At 39.5% G+C, this 20370-nt stretch overlaps 1 protein-coding gene across 3 annotated transcripts in view; it reads right to left on the reverse strand.

Annotated features, from left to right (window-relative positions):
- Positions 1-20142, reverse strand: part of AK5 (adenylate kinase 5) — a 199996-nt gene extending 179854 nt beyond the window's left edge. For 2 of the 3 annotated variants that reach the window (XR_013813766.1, XM_079776461.1), the window contains exons 1-5: positions 19812-20142; positions 15612-15798; positions 9075-9242; positions 1356-1525; positions 1132-1245 (exon numbers count right to left, since the gene is read on the reverse strand). Coding sequence is in view for 2 of the 3 variants with exons in the window: in XM_079776461.1 (XP_079632587.1) it covers positions 1132-1245; positions 1356-1525; positions 9075-9242; positions 15612-15798; positions 19812-19871 (699 nt within the window). In the remaining variant the exon portion in view is untranslated. The remainder of the gene's footprint in view (positions 1-1131; positions 1246-1355; positions 1526-9074; positions 9243-15611; positions 15799-19811) is intronic. The other variant, XM_079776462.1, reaches the window with a different exon arrangement.
- Positions 20143-20370: the final 228 nt, after the last annotated feature.

Raw genomic sequence — 20370 nt, forward strand, 5'->3', positions numbered from 1 at the left:
ACAGATTCTCTCATTCAATGTTGATGAGACTACACCTGGGAAGACTTTTTGCCAGACAGTCTAGAAATAGCTATGAATGTTAAAAATGCATCTGTATGAATATGTGCACATGTGCATGCATGGGTGTGTGTGTGTGTGTGTGTGTGACATACAGGAAAAGGCCTGAAATATATGTAAACAATAAACTTAATAGTGTTTTTGTTTGCTTTTGTAAAATATATTTTTATTTATTTCAGAGAGGAAGGGAGAGGAAGAGAGAGATTGAAACATCAATGATGAGAGAGAATCATTGATTGGCTGCTTCCTGCATGTCCCCTACTGAGGATCGAGCCCACAACCTGGGCATATGCCCTGAATGGAAATGAACCGGAGACTCTTCAGTCTGCAGGCTGACGCTCTATCCACTAAGCCAAACCTGCTAGGGCTTAATAGTGTTTTTACTAGGAGAGGAGGGTCAGTGGAATGGAAGGAGGGTATTTATGAACTTTCACTTTTTATACCAGGACTTGAAATTTTTATAGCCAATATTTTTGTAATTCAAATTTTTAAATAAAAAAAAATCAGTTACACTAGCTTTTCAAAGATTAAATAGATATTCAAAATGTTTTCATTGATTTATTTCCCTTTAAAATAGATGTGTTGGGTGCAGAGCAGGCACAATCTACTCAAATTTGAGTAACTTTGGCAACCTGAACCCTCCTTTGTGATAGGTACATAGTTTAGTATTTCACAAACCCAGGAAGAGGGCTTCCTTAATTGGTAACAATGCAAATACAGGTGATGTTGTATATCCTTGGGCAGTAACGAGTAAGACTTGTTTTTACTAATTAAAGATAAAAAATATAATCCTAGCGAAAGATTTTGAAATAAAGGCTACAGAGATTAGAATTTTCAGTAAAAACTTAAATCTGCTATTAATTTTTGCCTTTTCTTTTTGGCAGAGACTGTCTTCGGTTTTTAAGCTTGTGTGCCAAGGATATGACCTTCTGCCACCTTGTACTGATGTACTTGCCTGTTTTCAGACCAGAATTCATTCCCAACAACATCAAGTCTTCCAAGAAGTCTTTTAAAAAAAATCTCTAAGTTTTAAGTAAAAAGTAGGTCATTTAAAATATAAGAAAACATTCTTACTTGGTCCTCAAAAGATAGAGCCTGGGCAACATCTCTTGGGAATCCATCAATAACAATGCCCTCTTCATCAGGAATTTGCATCAATCTCTGTTTTATCTCTGTAATTGTTGTTTCCTTTTATAAAGGAAAAAGGATGAAAAACCGCAATTAAGCGAAGTATACTCACAACTGGTATAAAAACTACAGAAGTGTTAAAAAAGAAAAAGCAAATTATACAGCCGTACCTGTGGGGCCAATTCTCCAGTTGTAATTATTTTGGCAATGAGACTCCATTTCCTGTTGCTGCTGGCACTGTGGATCTTCTTTCTTAATAATTCTCCCACTGAAATGTACTGGAATCCATAACGTTCTGCGATTTTCAAACTTTGAGTACCCTTTCCACTTCCCGGACCACCTACGATTTAAAAGAGGTTAAATTGTGACCTTCTGATACAATAAGAAACTCCCTTTTATACAATGATTGCCTTCATCTTCAGATGCAGCTTCTAGACTAACAGTAAAGACCAGGGCAGGTACGTGTTCCACTGGTGGCATCTCAATCCCATTCCTGAATGCAGAGCGAGTGCAGATTAACCAGGGAAAGGGTAGAACTGTCGTGATCAACGGCATTAAATGAGAGACAGTTTTTCCTTTACCTATTTTACTAAATAACTAATTTAAAAAGTTTTTGAACAATGCAGGTGAAAGATATCTTCACTATTATTCTATGCAAGCTCTCAGTTTTTTCCTCATAAATGAAGAAAAATCTATGGCATACACAGGACAATGACTGAAATAACAGACTTGTGTTTCATGTCAATAAAGAGTTGATGTGTAATAGGGTGAACTATAACAATTATTTTTGAACCAAAGGCACACTAATTTTTTTAAATTAAAATTTTAATTGAATTTACTGGGGTATCATCCTACCTAATAATAGACAAATATGCAAATTGACCGCACCTTCGCTACGCCCAAGCCACGCCACACCCACCAGCCAATCAGGATGAATATGCAAATTACCCCAACAAAGATGATGGCTAATTTGCATATCAAGACAGCGTAGAAAGAAGCCAAGAGCTGCAGAAGGGAGCAAAGCTGAGGAGAAGCAAGCAAGCCAGGGGGAGGAGAAGGGAGGAGAGGAGGCGGGGCCAGGGGAGAAGGAAGGAGAGCGGGCTGGCGGGCCGGGGGGAGAAAAGAAGGGGCTGGCAGAGAACGCGGGGCGGGGGACAAGGGAGGAGAGCAGGCAGGGCGGGGTAGAGTGCAGCAGGAAACCCTATTGCAGGATTTTTCCTGCAACGGGAACGCTAGTTGGTTAATAAAATTATATAGGTTTCAAGTGTACAATTCTATAATACATCATCTGTATATTGTATTGTGTGTTCACCAACCAAAGTCAAGTCTTTTCCCACCATTATTTATTCCACCTTTACTCTCTTCTACCTTCCCCCATCCCCCTTTTACTCTCGTAATCACTATACTGTTGTCTGAGTCTATGAGTTTATTATCTTTTTTTGTTTGTTTGTTTAATCCCTTCACCTTTTTCACCAGGTCCCCAATAATATCGACACAACTTATTTAAATCTTTTCTTGAACTTTTTCTGCTCATGCATGTCCTTGCCCTATCTCCTTTAAGTTCAAGTTTTATGCAGCAAATATGCAGAGTGAATGAAATAGATTCTCAAGGTAGAATAATTTTACAGAACTCATGATAACTTTGATTTTGTAATATGTTAGTGTGAAATAATCAACATTTGCAATATAACATAATACTAACACTTGATAGTTGCATTTAATTTTAAAAGCATAAGTACTAAAATAATTATGAATATATGGCTCAAATTTTACTTCCAAATCATATTAGATTATTTTAGTTAATTTATATTTCTAAACAAGCTAGATGATTTGGAATCTAAAGTCTGAATAAATTTCAAAATACAGCATAGTAACCAGCCCAGTCTAATTTATTTGTTAACAATTATAAAAATGAAATGTTTTCAAATACCTAAGCATAAATTATTGACTGTAGACAAAATATCTTTAAAGTCAATGTCTAATAACTAATAAAATGCTGTGGTAATATTCATTAAAATATAATTATAATTTATTAAACAACATTGAAAATAAAAATTCAATAGGAAAGTGAGTTGATGTTCTCTCTACTAATTCAATATATTAAGTTTTGGAGGGTAGAAGTCATTTATATATAGTTATTTAGTAAATATTTTTTATTCTTGTTATAAGCAATCCTATATAATAAAAGCCTAATATGCTAAGTGTCCGGTCAGCTGTTCAACCAATCAAAGTGTAATATGCTAATGATATGCTAAGGCCGCTCAACCACTTGTTATGGCTTGCACTGATCACCAGGGGGAAGACGCTCCGACTGGTAGATTAGCTTGCTGCTGGGGTCTGGCCAATCGGGACTGAGCAAGAAGGCCCAGACTCACCTTGGAGCCCTCCTGTGGTCCCTCCCCGGCCCCGATTGTGCACTGGTGGGGTCCCTCAGCCTGGCCTGCACCATCTCACAATCCGGGACCCCTCGGGAGATGTGGGAGAGCCGGTTTCGGCCCCATCCCGCAGGCCAGGCTGAGGGACCCCACAAGTGCATGAATTTGTGCATTGGGCCTCTATTATAAGTGAAAAGAAAAAAAAAGACAAGTGTTTTGTTTTGACAGAAGAGTTCCAAGTGGATAGACTTAGGGCTTATTTTCTCATTAAAAAATTTAATGTGCAGAAGTCTAAGAACAACTAATATAATGAGAATCACCTCTGAACCCCAATCCCAAATAATGTACCTAATAATATCTGGCTTTCACCTTTTTATTGTTTTTTTCAACTTAGTATAGGAATTTGTTTACATTTTTATGGTTCTCTAAGAACCTCTTAATACTATTTGATTAGCTTTAACATTATGAACTATTATCAGATTAAATTCATTACTTTGCAAATCAAAAGTTAATTTGGGTTCTAAATAGCTGCTTTTAGCCTATTAATCTATGGGCAAATCATGGATTGGCTTGAAGGGAAAAAATTATGAACACTCCATCAAAATTTCAAATTGATTTAATCCCTGAAGAATTAAAGTTATCTTTCATAAACTGTATTTTCATACTTAATCTTACAAACCATCAAACAAATAGAATATAAATTCCATTGAATTTAAAAAAATTAAACATACTAAGAAATTTATAAGCACCTTCACAGAAAAAAAAGTGTTTTTTGTCAATTAATGGAGGCAATAGCAGACAACACAATTGATTAATACAATTGACAGAGATTAGCATTAATTTATTGGATGAATTTGATTATAGAAACTTCTTAAAATTGCCCCAATTTTCTTAGATAACCTAAGGTTTGACTTTTCCTTTCTTCTTTTATCTCAATTCTCTAAAAATTATTTATAATCATTGGTTTTGTATCATTCTTGTAATACAGAAAATTTACAATTCAGCATGCAAGTCTAAAACCAAAATCACTCCCTTGGAAAGCAAGTTGATTTACTAAGTAACAAATGAATTGTGAAGTGGAGGATCTATATCTCCTTCAAAGATCTTAGTTTACTGAAATATTTTAATCATTTTTATATAAAATTCACAATCACAAAACATTCACCTATGTGTTGTTTTACACAAGAACAATTTGGTATTTCACTTTTTTCATGGTCAATCAAATCTCCTTTGCTCATCCTGTTAATAATCACTAATATTTACTAACAGAAACAAGAAGACCACAATTTGAATAATATGTAATTATAAAATGGTAAAATAATTTCCAATTATTCTTCACCTATAGCTCTTTTAATAAAGTATTTCTTTGTCTTATAGTTAAGGACCTCAAAATTTTAAGCACACACACACAAATTACATTTTCAAGAATAGATAGAAATTTATAAGAGTGACTATCATACACTATAAGAATATTTTGACTTTTGGAAAGTTGATTTCTATATTTTCTTCCTATTATATTATTATAAACAATTCAGGGTTACATAGGTTTGCAATTTCATTTTCACTACACTTAGAGATATATAAATGTCACTCCTAGTCTGGTGAACTTAAATTCTTGTTATAGCTTGGTGTGTTTATTTTCATGCTTTTTCCCTAGTTGCCATCATTATTATATCTTCTAGGAGCAGTTCCTTGCATGAAGGATGTATATACACATTTTGCCTTCAGTTAACAGTTACTGACGAAAATAGCTTTGAGCATTTCACATTAGATTTTTTGCTGTCAGTAATCTCTGTGAGAGCTGAGTCAAACTGGAAAATGATACAATAACTACATATGTTTCATGTTCACAGGTATCTTCATAATTTTTATAGATTTTGAGGGAGCTAGAATTTGCAAGAGTGGTCAAAAAAGTACTTAAAGTATTTTCAGTACCTATTCCTTGTGAAATGGCATCAGAATGATGTTTCTATATTCAACATAAGATTCATAGTGGGAAACAAATTGAGAGATAAACATCACATAGTCATATCAATTGATGCAGAAAAAACATTTGACAAAATCCAACACCCTTTCTTTATACAATCCCTCAGCAAAATGGGAATAGAAGGATCACACCTCAACATAATAAAAGCCTTATATGGCAAATCTACAGCCAACATCATACTCAATGGGCAAAAACTAAAACCATTTCACCTAAGAACAGGAAGAAGACAGGGATGTCCACTTTCAACACTCCTGTTTGACATAGTACTGGAAGTGCTAGCCATAGCAATTAGACAAGAAGAAATAAAAGGTATCCAAATTGGAAAAGAAGAAGTAAAACTGTCATTACTTGCAGATGACATAGAAAACCCTAAAAACTCCATCAGAAAATTATTAGACTTAATAAGTGAATTCGTCAATGTAGCAGGATACAAAATTAACACCCAGAAGTCTATGGCATTTTTATACACCAATAATGAACTTACAGAAAGAGAGATTAAAAAAAAATCCCATTTACCATTGCACCAAAAAAATTAAGATACCTAGGAATAAACTTAACTAAGGAGGTAAAAGACCTGTACTTGGAAAACTACAGGACACTGAAAAAAGAGACAGAGGAAGACATAAACAAATGGAAGAAGATACAGTGTTCATGGATTGGTAGAATCAACATCATTAAAATATCCATACTACCCAAAGCAATCTATAGATTCAATGCACTCCCCATTAAAATACCAATGGCATAATTCACAGACCTAGAACAAACTCTCCAAAAATTCATCTGGAATAAAAAAAACCCTGAATAGCTGCAACAATCCTGAGAAAGAAAAACAAAGTAGGTGGGGTCTCAATACCAGATATCAAGCTATATTACAAAGCCACTGTTCTTAAAACTGCCTGGTACTGGCACAAGAATAGTCATATAGACCAATGGAATAGAATAGAGAACCCAGAAATTGACCCAAACCACTATGCTCAATTAATATTTGACAAAGGAGGCAAGAACATACAATGGAGTCAAGACAGTCTCTTCAATAAATGGTGTTGGGAAAATTGGACAGACACATGCAAAAAAAATGAAACTAGATCACGAACTTACACTATACACAAAAATAAACTCAAAATGGATAAAGGACTTAAACTTAAGATGGGAAACCATAAAAATACTAGAGGAATCCACAGGCAGCAAAATCTCAGACATATGCCGAAGCAGTATCTTCACCAATACAGCTACTAGGGCAATAGAAACTAAAGAGAAAATGAACAAATGGGACTACATCAAAATAAAAAGCTTCTGCATAGCAAAATAAACCATCAACAAAACAACAAGAAAGCCCACTGCATGGGAGAACATATTTGCCAATGTTATATCCGATAAGGATTTAATCTCCAAAATTTACAGGGAACTCATACAGCTTAACAAGGGGAAGAAAAAAATCCAATAAAAAAATGGGCAACAGACCTAAATAGATACTTTTCAAAAGAGGACATACAGAAGACCAAGAGACATATGAAAACATGCTCAAAGTCACTAATCATCCGAGAGATCCAAATCAAAACGACAATGAGGTACCATTTCACACCTGTCAGAATGGCTATCATCAACACATCAACAAACAGCAAGTGCTGGTGAGGATGTGGAGAAAAAGGAACCCTCGTGCACTGTGGGTGGGAATGCACACTGGTGCAGCCACTGTGGAGAACAGTATGGAGTTTCCACAAAAAATTAAAAATGGAACTCCCATTTGACCCAGTGATCCCACTTCTAGGAATATATCCCAAGAAACTAAAAACACCAATCAGAAAGGATATATGCACCCCTATGTTCATAGCAGCACAATTTACCATAGCTAAGATTTGGAAACAGCCTAAGTGCCCATCAGCAGATGAGTGGATTAGAAAACTATGGTACATCTACACAGTGGAATACTATCCTATCTAATAAAAGAGTAATATGCAAATTGACCATCACTCCAACACACAAGATGGCTGCCCCTATGTGGTCAAAGATGGCTGCCCCCATGTGGACACAAGATGGCCACCACAAGATGGCCAGCAGGTGAGGGCAGTTGGGAGGGACCAGGCCTGCAAGGGAGGGCAGTTGGGGACAATCAAGCCTGCAGGGGAGGGCAGTTAGGGGTGACCAGGCCGGCAGAGGAGGGAAGTTGGGGGTGACCAGGCCTGCAGGGAAGGGCAGTTGGGGGGGACCCAAGCCTGCAGGGGAGAGCACTTGGGGGGACCAGGCCTGCAGGGGAGGGCAGTTAGGGGTGACCAGGCCTGCAGGGGAGGGCAGTTAGGGGCAAACAGACTGTCAGGGGAGCAGTTAGGCATCAATCAGGCTGGCAGGGGAGTGGTTAGGGGGTGATCAGGCTGGCAGGCAGAAGCGGTTAGGGGCAATCAGGAAGGCAGGCAGGCAAGCAGTTGGGATCCAGCAGTCCTGGATTGTGAGAGGGATCCCAGATTGGAGAGGGTGCAGGCTGGGCCGAGGGACACACACACCCCTGTGCACAAATTTCATGCACCGGGCCTCTAGTGCTGCTATAAAAAGGAACTCCTACCATTTGCAACAGCATGGATGGACCTGGAGAGCATTATGCTAAGCGAAATAAGTCAGTCAGAGAAAGATAAATATCACTAATTTGTGGAATATAATGAACAACATAAACTGATGAACAAAAACAGATTCAGAGACAGAGAAGCATTGATCAGACCGTCAAACCTCAGAGGGAAGGCAGAGAAGTATGGGGGACGGGGGAGAGATCAACCAAAGGACTTGTATGTATGCATATAAGCATAACCAATGGACACAGTCACTAGGGGGGTCAGGGCACGAAGGGGGGGGGCAATGGGAGGATAAGGACACATATGTAATACCTTAATCAATAAAGAAAAAAAAATTTTTTTAAAGATTCATAGTGGGAATTTTAAAAATTAACTCTTATCACTATTGTTTGGATTAATTCTTAGATGTTATATGCTTTTACAACACTACTCTTTTAGATATGCTTGTCTAATAACATTGAAATTTACATTTATTATAATTGCTAAGAATGATTCACTTACATGAGTCTTTTCCAACATATTATTATTATTATTATTATTCTTTCTAAAGTTAATAATGAATAAATATTCAATTTTTTTGAGTTAAAGGGAAAAGCCATCGTGTTTAGAAAACGTCTAAGAAATTCAGTTATCTATGTTAACAATTAAATAGTCAAAACCACAGGACAAAAAATTTTGAAGGGATTAGTCCTTACTTTCATTATAGAGAATTTCTATGACACTGTAATGGATTCTATAAAAGTGAAACAGCATTAGGTTATATAATTATAACAATTTCTGGTGTATTGAAAATTATGCTAAAAGTGTTTCCATCTATTGTCTCTTAAGCTTTTGTTTCTATTGTTTGCCATTTTTTATCTGACTAATTTTTTGCAAATGTGATACATAATTGACTTAATTTTTTGAAATGCAAATAAATACACAAAGTTAACAATAGCATGAGAATTTTGCTTTCTGTCCTCATACCTATGACAAGAATGATTTTTGGCCGCGGTCTAGTAGGATCAAAAACCTCGTATTCTTCAATTAACTCTGCAGTCTCGGAGAGGTCTGTATCACTTTCTATGGAGAATTGATGGATTGGAGGGAGCCGATCATACCGCCGATACGGAAAGTTTGAATTTTCAGGCATTACTGCAAAAGAGTAAGACAACTTTGAAACGGAAAAAAAAATAGCATAATGAAACATCTTTTTTCTTTTGCACTTAATTAGTAAACAACATTTAAAAACTAAATGAGTTTGATTTTTTTTTCAACTTGAGAAAGACCCCATCTCATAAGTGGTCAGAAAACTTTTTATTAAAGGGTCAACGTCATTAATTTGGGCTTAGAGGAACATACAGTCTCAGACTCAACTTGGTCACAGAAGTAGGAATGCAGTCATAGACAATATATAGGATGGGGCAAACATAGCTTTACAGTTGTTTGTATGGAAAATAATACATAATAAATAATACAAGAATAAGCTGTGTTTTGCGTACTCATAACTGTAAAACTACTTTTGCTCCACCCTGGATAAACAAATAGATGTGCTCCTGTTCCAATAAAATTTTATTTATAAAAACAGGCAGTGAGCCAGAGTTGGTCCATGGGTCATGGTTTGCCAACCCTTGCACTGAAGGAACCTTCTTTTTTCTTTTTTTAAAATATATTTTATTGATTTTTTACAGAGAGGAAGGGAGAGAGACAGAGAGTTAGAAACATCGATCAGCCGCCTCCTGCACACCCCCCACTGGGGATGTGCCCGCAACCAAGGTACATGCCCTTGACCGGAATCGAACCCGGGACCTCTCAGTCCGCAGGCTGACGCTCTATCCACTGAGCCAAACCGGTTTCGGCGGAACCTTCTTAAGTGTTGCCTACTCTTGCTTGGTCATTTATATACATCCTGGTCTCCGCAAATGGTTCTCCCTAGAATTGTGTAGTGCACACCATCACAACATTCACAACCATATGTAGCTGCCCGTGGGTCAATGCTTATACATAATGTATTTCATTTATTTAATAAATATATACACATTCACTATAATTGAAGCACTCCAGTGTAGTCTAGTGGAATGGCTTGGTGGTAAAATGCATAAAAACTTAGGGCACTGTTACAAGACAGGTAAAAGGGGAGCAAACAATTTCTATGTTTAGAATATCTTTCAACACCATTGAATTTTACTTTCCCAATGTTGATTACTTTAACCTCCTTGATTTATAAATGTAACTATAAAGATTTATGTTTACATCTACAATGGCAGGAGTTCAATGAGTGGGTAGATCCATTTGGGTTAGAGTAGTAGGAAAGGACTTGCAAAAGAGGCACCACCTGAACTTTGAAATGTAAGTACAGGTGATGAAATGTGAACGTATATCTCGGTTGGTGGAAACAAAACACAAAGACTCGGAGTCAGAAATACAAATGAAATATTCAAAAGTACCAAAGGACGGAGCTGGCAAGCCCAGATCAGGCAGGTGGTCTTGACCAGTTGTCGGTATACAATGAATTCATGGCTCCTTCCTTCCTCACCCCATGCATGTGTCAGTATTCCAGGAGGCACAGAGAAGCCCTAACTAATCAAAAGACACCTGCACAAAAGGAACAGGAGGCCACCTGGCCTTCTATGAGGGGACCACTGCATTTCATTGTGGCATAATCCTCACACCTCCTTCCAGGTTGTTGATCAGGGAGAAATTTCCATTCTCTGTTCAAACGATAAATGAGGTCATTGCCTGCCGTCCCACTGGACTTATTTTAGTTCCACAAAAGGCAGGGAGTAGTTTGCCGATGACAGTGGATATTCTTTAGAAAATTCTGGGAAAGGCTACATTAGGGAAAGCACGACAACAGTATTCTGTTCTGTCTTGAAATTGAATTACGTCACCCAACACAAGTGGATAATGTAAACTAGGCATTATCCTTGATTACTTTCTTCCCTCACTTTTCATGTCTACTCCCAGAGACTAGCTCCAAAATGTTTCCCAGATCCATCTCCACTACCACAACTCTTCTCCAAGCCATCATCACTTACCTAAACTACTATCATAGACTCTCACAGGTCTGCCTCCTTCCACGCTGTCCCCACAATTCATTGCCTAAAATGTTCTTCCTCTGTTGGTCCCATGGCTGACTGATTTTTGCCATTCACATACCAGCTTAAATGTCAACCTCCGATGAAGAAGACTTTGCTGACTTTTTAATCTAGGGTAGCCACCCAGTTAACTTCAAGGACATCACTCCAATAATGATCTGCATAGCCTCCCACCTCCCATCTGAGAGGCCTCTTACTCATTCATTGTTTGTTTTCTCCTATTAGAATGTTAAGTTCAGGACAGGGGAGACCTTGTCTACCTGGAGCTCTGTATCCCTGGGATCTAGAACTGTGCTTGGCACAATCAGTGTCCAATAAATATTTGTTGAATCATTAACAAAGAGAACAGCTTTGTTGAAATAGACAGTTTCCCGTGGAGAAAAGCCTGAAGATGGGCACATAGAGTGTGGGTACAGCGTGAAGGGCTTTGAATATCAGAGTAAAGGTGTTTAGCTTTAATTTGGTAGAAAGCCAGTGGAGGGTTTTTTTTTTTTTTTCTGGAGGGGTGTGTGTATAGAAAAACGACATGATGAAATATGAAATTTTTAAAGGAAAATTAATCTGGTGGTGGTTAGAATTGATTTGAGTAGGGAGAGACTAGGAGCAGAAATAGTAGCAGCTCAGAGGCTGTTAAAGTAATCCACAGGTGAGAAGTAAGGGACCAGGTTAGCAGGATAGTAGGGGAAATGGAAATGAATGTCTGGACATGAAGGACATGGTTAGAATTGGGATAAGAGAAATGAAAGGAGGTGACAGTTCAAAAACAATTGCCAGGTTTCAAGTCTGAAAGGATAAGGAATGCATTGCGTTTCATATAGTATCTTTCTGTCCTTTCTTCTCTGTTCTGGGAATACTGAGCTTCTTTCATTCCTGTCTCTATCATAGCCTCTTCTCTAGGTCAAGAACTTCTATTCTCTCTCTGCTCCCTGGTGTACTTCAATCATCCATCCTTCTCTAACACCTACATGGCTTACTGTCTATGAGGATCAGCATGTCACTTCTTCCAGGAAGTGTATCCTGAACCCCAGCCTAGATTGGATCCATCCTCTTGTTAATATGGTTAGTTCTATAGCATATGGCATTTCCTATAGCGCCCATTGTGCTTCTAAGTGTATTTTTAATGCTTGACTTCCTTGCTAGACTGTAAGCTCCATTGGGGCAGGTGCCATGTTTGTTCTTTCTTGGTGTCTACATGCTCAGTCCTAAGAGTCTGACACATAATACTCAATAAATGGTTATTTTATTGCTCAACTTGACTCACTGACTGACTTCATGAAAATAGGAAAAGGAGAAGGGAGTGTTGGTTTTGAAGCAAATATGGTATGTTTGTATGTTTGATTTTGAATATGTTGAGTACAAGACGACAATGCGATAGTTCAGAAGAGAAACTCTACGTACATTTGGAACTATGGGACCAGAACTCTTATTCACAGGTTATTATTTGTTCAATTGTATACATATAGCAGGAAAAAAGCACATGCTTAGCTCACATTTAATATAGTAATATGCCTTAAAGAACTATCGGCCAATAATTTATCCTTTTTTTTTAATCATATTTTTACTTAAGGAAGTCATTTGCTTAAATGATTAAAATGTCTTATGTCATAGAATAATTTTGTATGGTAATTACATATTAGCATATTTATGTCAAGATTTTACCAAGAATGCATGAATAACTTTTTATTCCTAGAAATAATCATAATGCTTTAAATTACTGTGACGTTAGCAATTTTGTTGAATTGAAAACTCATTCCATAAATTATAGCTAAAACCTACAAAGCACAAATGGGTAAAGCATTTCATTAAGTAAAATTTTATTATTATAGGACAAATCCTTGTCTGTTTTGAAGCATACATTCTAGAAAAAGGACAGTATGATACAACATTCTTGTCACTATAGTACATGGAAACGTTCTATTTGATGATTAATTTTTAAAAAAGGGGGGATCTCTCTCTAAAAAAGGGGGACATCTGTTATACTTTCAACAATAACAATAACTTTTTAAAAATTTTTATGTTTTATAGTTGTGGCACTGATGGTATTAAAAAACAATGTCAGGTGGTGGTTGTTTTTTTCCTCAACACAATAAGGAAACTAAACAATGACTCATTGTTCTCATTCCTCTGAAACAGAAATCAGGCATTTGTCTTTGTGCTAAACTTAATCTTTCCAATTCCTAAAATGTTAATAATTAGTTTCCAACCTTAAAAAAAAAGTATCTGAGTGGGAATTCTGGGACAGGTATGGAGGCTAAAATAGATAAGCAATTTTAATTTTAATGAAAGTTAAACCTACATTTTCCATTCCTGTTTTAGCTTCTTCTGCCAGATCAGGAGTTACAAACTTATCATCTGTGGGCCCAAAAAGAGTCTTATAGAAATGTTTTGTGCAGCTTGACATTTTTTCAAAATTTGTTCTTGCCTTTAGACCAGGGGTGGGGAACGTCCGGCCTGAGGGCCGTATAAGGCCTATGAAATCACTTGGTCCGGCCCTGCAAGGCAACTGCAGGTGAGACTCAAAATTCAATAAATCTAGGAGCTTTTTTCATAGCAACATAAATTTATATTAAGCGGATAAAGTTATAAATATCCAAATGGCCCTTGGGAGAAAAAAGGTTTCCCACCCCAGCTCTCTAGTTCTGCCCTCTAGTTTGACCACAGTCCCCACTACTTGCTATTACACACTGGCCTGTCTGGCTTCTACGTATAATCAAGCCATGTAACAGTATAAAATAGAGACAGATTTCATGTGTTGTAAAACTGTCACTTTATATACTCAGTCTGAGAGCAGCCTTTCAATATCACAGCCTTTAGAATATCATATCCTCTTAGAATTACATTTAAAAAGGTAAAATTTTCTTAGACTAAATCCAGTACTACCTGTGGTTTGTTCGTGTTTTAAGGTGTAGAAAGCAGTTACCCCTATTAGCCTCACTTGATTTAACTAGGGCCTGGGGCATGTATTTAACATTGAGCCAGATTCTAACAATATAATGACACCCTGGGAAGTAAATTAGCCATTTTGGGAATGTTTACTAGTATGAACTCTTCAGACCCATGAAAATATCGTTTTGTTCCCCGAAGCAGTAATTTACTATGTGGTGTGTTGCAGCGGTAACTGGCTAAAAAGATGCTCTCTTAAGCATCCAATCCCAAATCCCCCAGTGATGACTCCTGCATGGGCAGGGAAGGATTCTTCTCCTCTCTGGAGATGTTTCTGACCCAAGATTTCTGCTTTCCCTCTCTGCTTGTATTTCTTAAAAATTAACACATTTGACTTTTTCCCACACTGCATTCAGATAAAACCCAAGTGGGTCATGACTAAGTAAGATAAATTAAGATTTATTTCCCCTTGTACTTATTGCAAATAGAATGATGTTTATTTCAAATCTGTCTATATAGCTGAAACTTTTCATTGGTACAATTTTCGAGAATGGTTTGAATTTGGAAGATATAATGATCTTGGCTACTGGGAAATAATTACTTTAGTTTCCCCTGACTGGAACTGATTCCATTTTGCATGTACTATTTTACATCTCAATTTCATACAGAGTCTAAAAGGCTGGTTGGCTGATGCTGAACCACTCATTTTTAAAAATATATATATTTTATTGATTTTTTACAGAGAGGAAGGGAGAGGGATAGGAAGTTAGAAACATTGATCAGCTGCCTCCTGCACACCCTCCACTGGGGATGTGCCCGCAACCAAGGTACGTGCCCTTGACCAGAATTGAACCTGGGACCCTTGAGTCCGCAGGCCGACGCTCTATCCATTGAGCCAAACCGGGTTAGGGCTGAACCACTAATTTTGATAAGCAACTATTTCAGAAAGTTATTAGAATACCATGAAACTCCTCTAGCAAATTAGCTTCACACTATTCCTAAAATTGTTAAACATGTTCATGTCTTCTACTTCTTTCATAGCACCCAAATGTCTAATGTAATGTATTGCATTCAGTAGCTGCTTAATAAATCCTGTTGAATTAACAAGTATAAACCTTACATGCATTTATGCAGATGCATTAATATGAACTCTGAATTTGAAAACATATTAATCAATCAAATCTCTTCCCAGCTAGTAATAACTATCATTTTTGTCTGTCATCTCATTTATTTGGAAAAGTCTTATTTGCAATTTTAAGAACAATTCATAGTCTGCTCATGCAATTCATTTCACCAGGTAATGACATCAGTAATATAAAACTTCGTTTATAGTTAAGTGCTGGACAATGGTATGTGATTTTGTTTGTCTTATCACAGAGGTGATTAGAATTAGTAGCAGAGGGAGATGAATCATATTCCACGGTCAAATATCCTTCCAGGAGTTTGGAAACCTGAGAAATTAAATCGTTGCCTACAGTTTATATGGTGTTTTAATGAGAACTTCCAGAAATATAGACTGTCTATTATTCTGCATATACATTACCAGATCTTAGGAAGGATCTCCGTGACTGTCCTCCGTTGAGCGGAGGTAAAGTCTTCTTTTCCTGGCTGACAAATGTATCCCATTTCACCTTGTCACAGCCGCCTAGTTCCTTTACTTTCTGTAAACAACTTTCCAAGTACTCTACTGGGTCTTCAGGCTTTGAACACATCAGTCCATTCAAAAGGCTCTGAAATACAATAAAATGTTTTAAAATCGCCTTTGTTAAATTAGTGTATGCCCCATCTCTAAATTCCTGGTTGTTTTTGTTCTTTGCATTTGTCTTTTAATAAATAATTAAGAGTTGAAGTTATTATCTGGTTAAGACAATTCCTTAAATTCTTGACCAATTAGTTTTCAGCTGAGCATTCTGTGCTTTTTAAATGATGAAGGCAACTATCTAGTTTAAAATGGAACAGCAGTTCTATTAAAGTCTCCAAGCTGCAGTTTCTCCATGTTTAAAATGGCAGTAATAATACCTTCCTCAGAGGGTTTTTTAAGGACTAAAAACTTAATATTTGCAAAATTCATAGTAAGTACCTGGCACACAGTAAGGGCTCAATAAATGTTGTTGGTAGTTTTAGTTAATATTATTATCATTATGTGATAATGTCCCTTGAGCCCTCAGGTTGGCTTATGGAACTCTTCTTCTATGTTCCGAAGACACACAGAAAAAGAAAACTTACCTGTCATTTATACTGAAATCATCAGTGTACATGTTAGTCTCCTCATTTAAACTATAAAGCTTTCAACAACACAGTGTTGGTCTTGTTTATTTTTCAATCTCCTGCCTCTAACACTTTCTCTGACATACAGTAGGTGCATATTGAACAGTTTTCTAATTAGGAAAAACACTTCACTGAAAACATGAAGTCTGAGACTCAAAAAATGTTATTTGGTATATAATAAGTCACTATAATATCCAAAAGTTACAGAGGGGGAGTGGGGAGCATGATCCTGTATTGCTTTTTTCTGTTCCTGGTGTCTGATGTGTCACATGTACTAATTTCTAAAAATGCTGCCAATTTGGAAATGTTGACTCCTAGGAACTGGACTGGTATGAAAAATATTTTCCATTAGAATATTTCATGGAAAAAGCATTGGGGATTATTATCACCAATGTATATTATTAATGCCTAAAACACCCACCCTTTAAAAAGGCTGAAATCTTTCCTAAGTACAGTATTCTATTTTCAAATTATTCTGGTGCAATTTGCTCAAAATGGTAGGCAATTCTTACTAGGTAAGTTTTTCTCTGAAATCTTAAATAGTGTGGTTAGAGTGTTCAATCAAAAAAGTTTGATTGCAGACGGAGGAGAAAAAACTTGGGCATCCACATCCAGCTTGTGTGTCAAAACCTGTGACACACACACACAATGCGCCCCGCCCCCCCCCCCACACACACTGTGTTTAACTTTCTCATGGCCCATGTTAATTTGGTTAACTGTGGCAATGCGTACTCTGTGTCTCTGCAGGCATTAGCTTACCCAGTATACTCTCATTTCTATACAGCATTATTATCCTCACTTTGTACAATAGGAAATCATGGATCAGAGAGGTTAATGGGTTGATCAAGGTTTCTCATCTAGAAACGCCTAGGCCCAGGATTCCAACTCAATGTTTCTGATTAAAAAGCCCATATAGTCCTCTCTCTACATCTTGCAAAAATAAGATGTGGGATGAAGAGAAATGCCAGATTATCTGTGCCCCATGCATAATCTAAATACAATATGAATTCAAGATTTGGTCTTTTATTTTTTTTTTATCCTTATTATGGCCTAAAATGGATAAACTTACTCAATGAAGGTTTTTGTTTGTTTGTTTTTACTTGAAAATATACATTTCCAGCCTCTTTAAACAAAACTGATTCCCTTAAGGGTATTGCTTTTAGAAGAGGGGAGGGAATGAGTTGTACTCATTTATGGATAATTTAAATCCTTTCTTTTAGTAGCCAGCCACCATCACAGATCAGATCTAAGATAACCAGCAAACATTATTATTCCATCTCTTTGAGTTCACTGTTTGACGGATATCTAATTGTTAAACTTTGTTACCTAGAAACTCTGTGTACCTAGATTGTGGTTTTGAAACAAAAAATCCACTTTGGAAACTTAAAGCATTTGGTATTGCTGTCTACACTCATCACATGGAGAAGTGCCATGTTTTACTTCTCTCACTGCTGAGCCCAACACAGATTCTTTTCACTGGAAGGCCTTTGGAGGACACCAGCAGTCTCCTTCCATTGCCCAGGATTGCATTTAAGTACACTGTACTACCGCATTTCTCCTAAGTGAGTTACTTCCTTTTCTGGGTGTGCATTATCTTAAAGTGTCCAATTCATATGCAGAAAAGACAAGGAAAGAAAAGCATAACAGCTGAACAACCAACGCCCCCCCCCCCCCAAAAAAAAACACACAAAACTCCACAAAAACAAAACAATAACAACAACAACAACCAAAAAAAAAAACACCAAAAAAAACAAACCCTGCCATTACTTATTTGCAGATACGGTGTAAATTTTCAGGAACAACCTGTCAAAATTCTCTATGGTTACTTTCCACCAAGAAGGAAAAACAGTCCCACATTTATTTATAAGAAAAAGATGTCCTATTAACCAGCATTTTACAAACAGGTAGCTCTCCTGCAGTTATTCTTTTAGAAGTGTAGGAATGAAATGGATCTCAGTAGCAGTGTTTATGACAAAAACCTCCAACTCTTCATCTCCGTATTTACTTTTTGAAAATTAAAAAAGAAAAAGAAAAACTCTTAGCAGGAAGCCTACATACCCCCAAGACCTGTCCTTAACACAGCACCTCCTGATGATTTTCAAACACAAGTAACACACTTGCTAGATTTGGGGCTTCACATACCAGACTTATGCTAAGTAGTAGGTGGTTTACGTGAAAATCTTGGTTTCAGATGAACCTAAAAACGGTGGCTTACAGAGGTGAACAAAAAAAAGAAGATCTGTAATGATGGTGACCAATTTTAAAGATAATTTGGAAAAATAGGGACAAAATTCTTCTCCCACGTGGTCTTTTAAAATTTCTTTTGACCTAAGAAACCCCTCCAAACAGAAAAAAGGGCAACTCAAGACCGTTAGTTTACTCTATCAGTCTATAGTCATCATCTTAAAGAAATGGGAGTGGGGGGGTGGGGGGTGGGGGGGGCGGGGGGGGGGGGTAAGGTATGCAGTGAACGGATTTCTCCTTTCGGGGTTCTCTCTATGAAGCTTGGCTCGGATCCATTCTTTTTTTTCTTTTTAACCCTAAACAAGTATTTTAAGATTCCAATATGGAAAGAAGGAAGCAACACGATCCGTGACGGAGACTGTGGTTTAGAGCTAGCCAAGGTTCCTTTAGTTCCTCAAGCCTCCTCTTCCACCTTCTCCAAGCGCCCCTACGGCCCGGCCCAGAGGCAGAGGCTGCTGTGCTGCGGTCTGAAGACGGAGCAACAGGAGACACGCCCGCCTCCCCACCCTCTCCGACCCGCATTCTCTAGGTGAGGGCTGGCGAACGCAGCGGCGAGGCCGGCGACAAAGACTCCCCCCCCCCCCCCCCCCCCCGGCCCCGCAAGGCGACAGAGAAACGTGCTCCGGAGTTCATTCACCGAAAGCGCAGAGCAGCGCTGGCGGCCTGCCGCCCCGGCGGTAGCGCTGCACTCGGTGGGTTTGGATGGGTTTTGGCATCTTCAATCCCTCTCCTCCAAGCTGTCCCCGGCGCGGGCTGCTTCCGTCCACACTTTGCCTTCACCGCGGGGACCCGGACCCTCGGCGCGCGGAGGGGTTAGGGCTCTAGACCCCCTCGCTCAGTTTCCGGACCCAGCTCGCTCTTGGGCGCCAACGTGCCCACCTGGCCTGACCCTCGCGCCCAGAGCGCGCGGCCGGCCGCGGTCTGAGCCCACCGGGGCGTCCACTTCCGAGGGCTGCAGGCTGCTTTCCAGAGCCCGCTGGAGGACTGAGACTTGACCTGGGCAATGCGGGCTCCTGAGCCCAGCCTACGGACCAGGACCCCGGCAATCCCCGGGAAAGGCGGCTACCACCTCCGGGCGAGCGGGCAGGCGGGCGAGCTTCTGTTAGTCCCTTCACTTCCCTGCCCCGCGTCCGCAACGTGGGACGGGGAGCGGCTGCCTCACCCCGAGCCCCCCACATGCCCTTCCCGACCTTCCCCACCCTGCGCCCCTCTGCCAGCCTGAGCCCCCTACCTCGAAAAGGAGAGGGATCTCCCTCCGGGCCAGGTACTCCTTAGCATCGTTGGTGTTCATGGCTGTGCCGCGCGTGCCTCGGGCGCAGGCGGGGAGGCTCCGGGGATGCGGCGACCGGGGCTGGGGCTGAAGGGGTCCGCGCTGGGCACCGTGCAGCCCCCGCTCTCACGCGCAAACACACGCTCAGCTTTGCCCTCTCCGCCCAGGGCCCCCTCGCCTTTCCCCGGGGCTGGTGGTCTCCGCGCTCCCGCCACCTCCGCCTTGGTTCGGGCGCCCGCACCCAGGCTGCGGGCTGGGAACAGCGGCTTCCCGGGTTCCCAGGCAGCGCGGCTGCCAGGGGAGGGGCGGAGGGAGTGGAGGAGGGAGGACGGAGAAGCGGACGCCAGGCAGCAGCCCGCCCGCCTCTCCGGCTCAGCGCGCGCTGCTCTGCCCCTCCCCGGCCCAGCCCGCCTCTGCGGTCACTCGGGCTGCGGGGGAGGGCGGGCGGGCGCAGGGTGCGGGGGTGGGCACCGGCGCGCGCTCTGGGGGCTCCCAGTCACACCCCTCCCGGTCGCCCGGG

This window comes from Cnephaeus nilssonii (assembly GCF_951640355.1).
Source record: "Cnephaeus nilssonii genome assembly, chromosome: 7".
Taxonomy (NCBI): Eukaryota; Metazoa; Chordata; class Mammalia; order Chiroptera; family Vespertilionidae; genus Cnephaeus; species Cnephaeus nilssonii.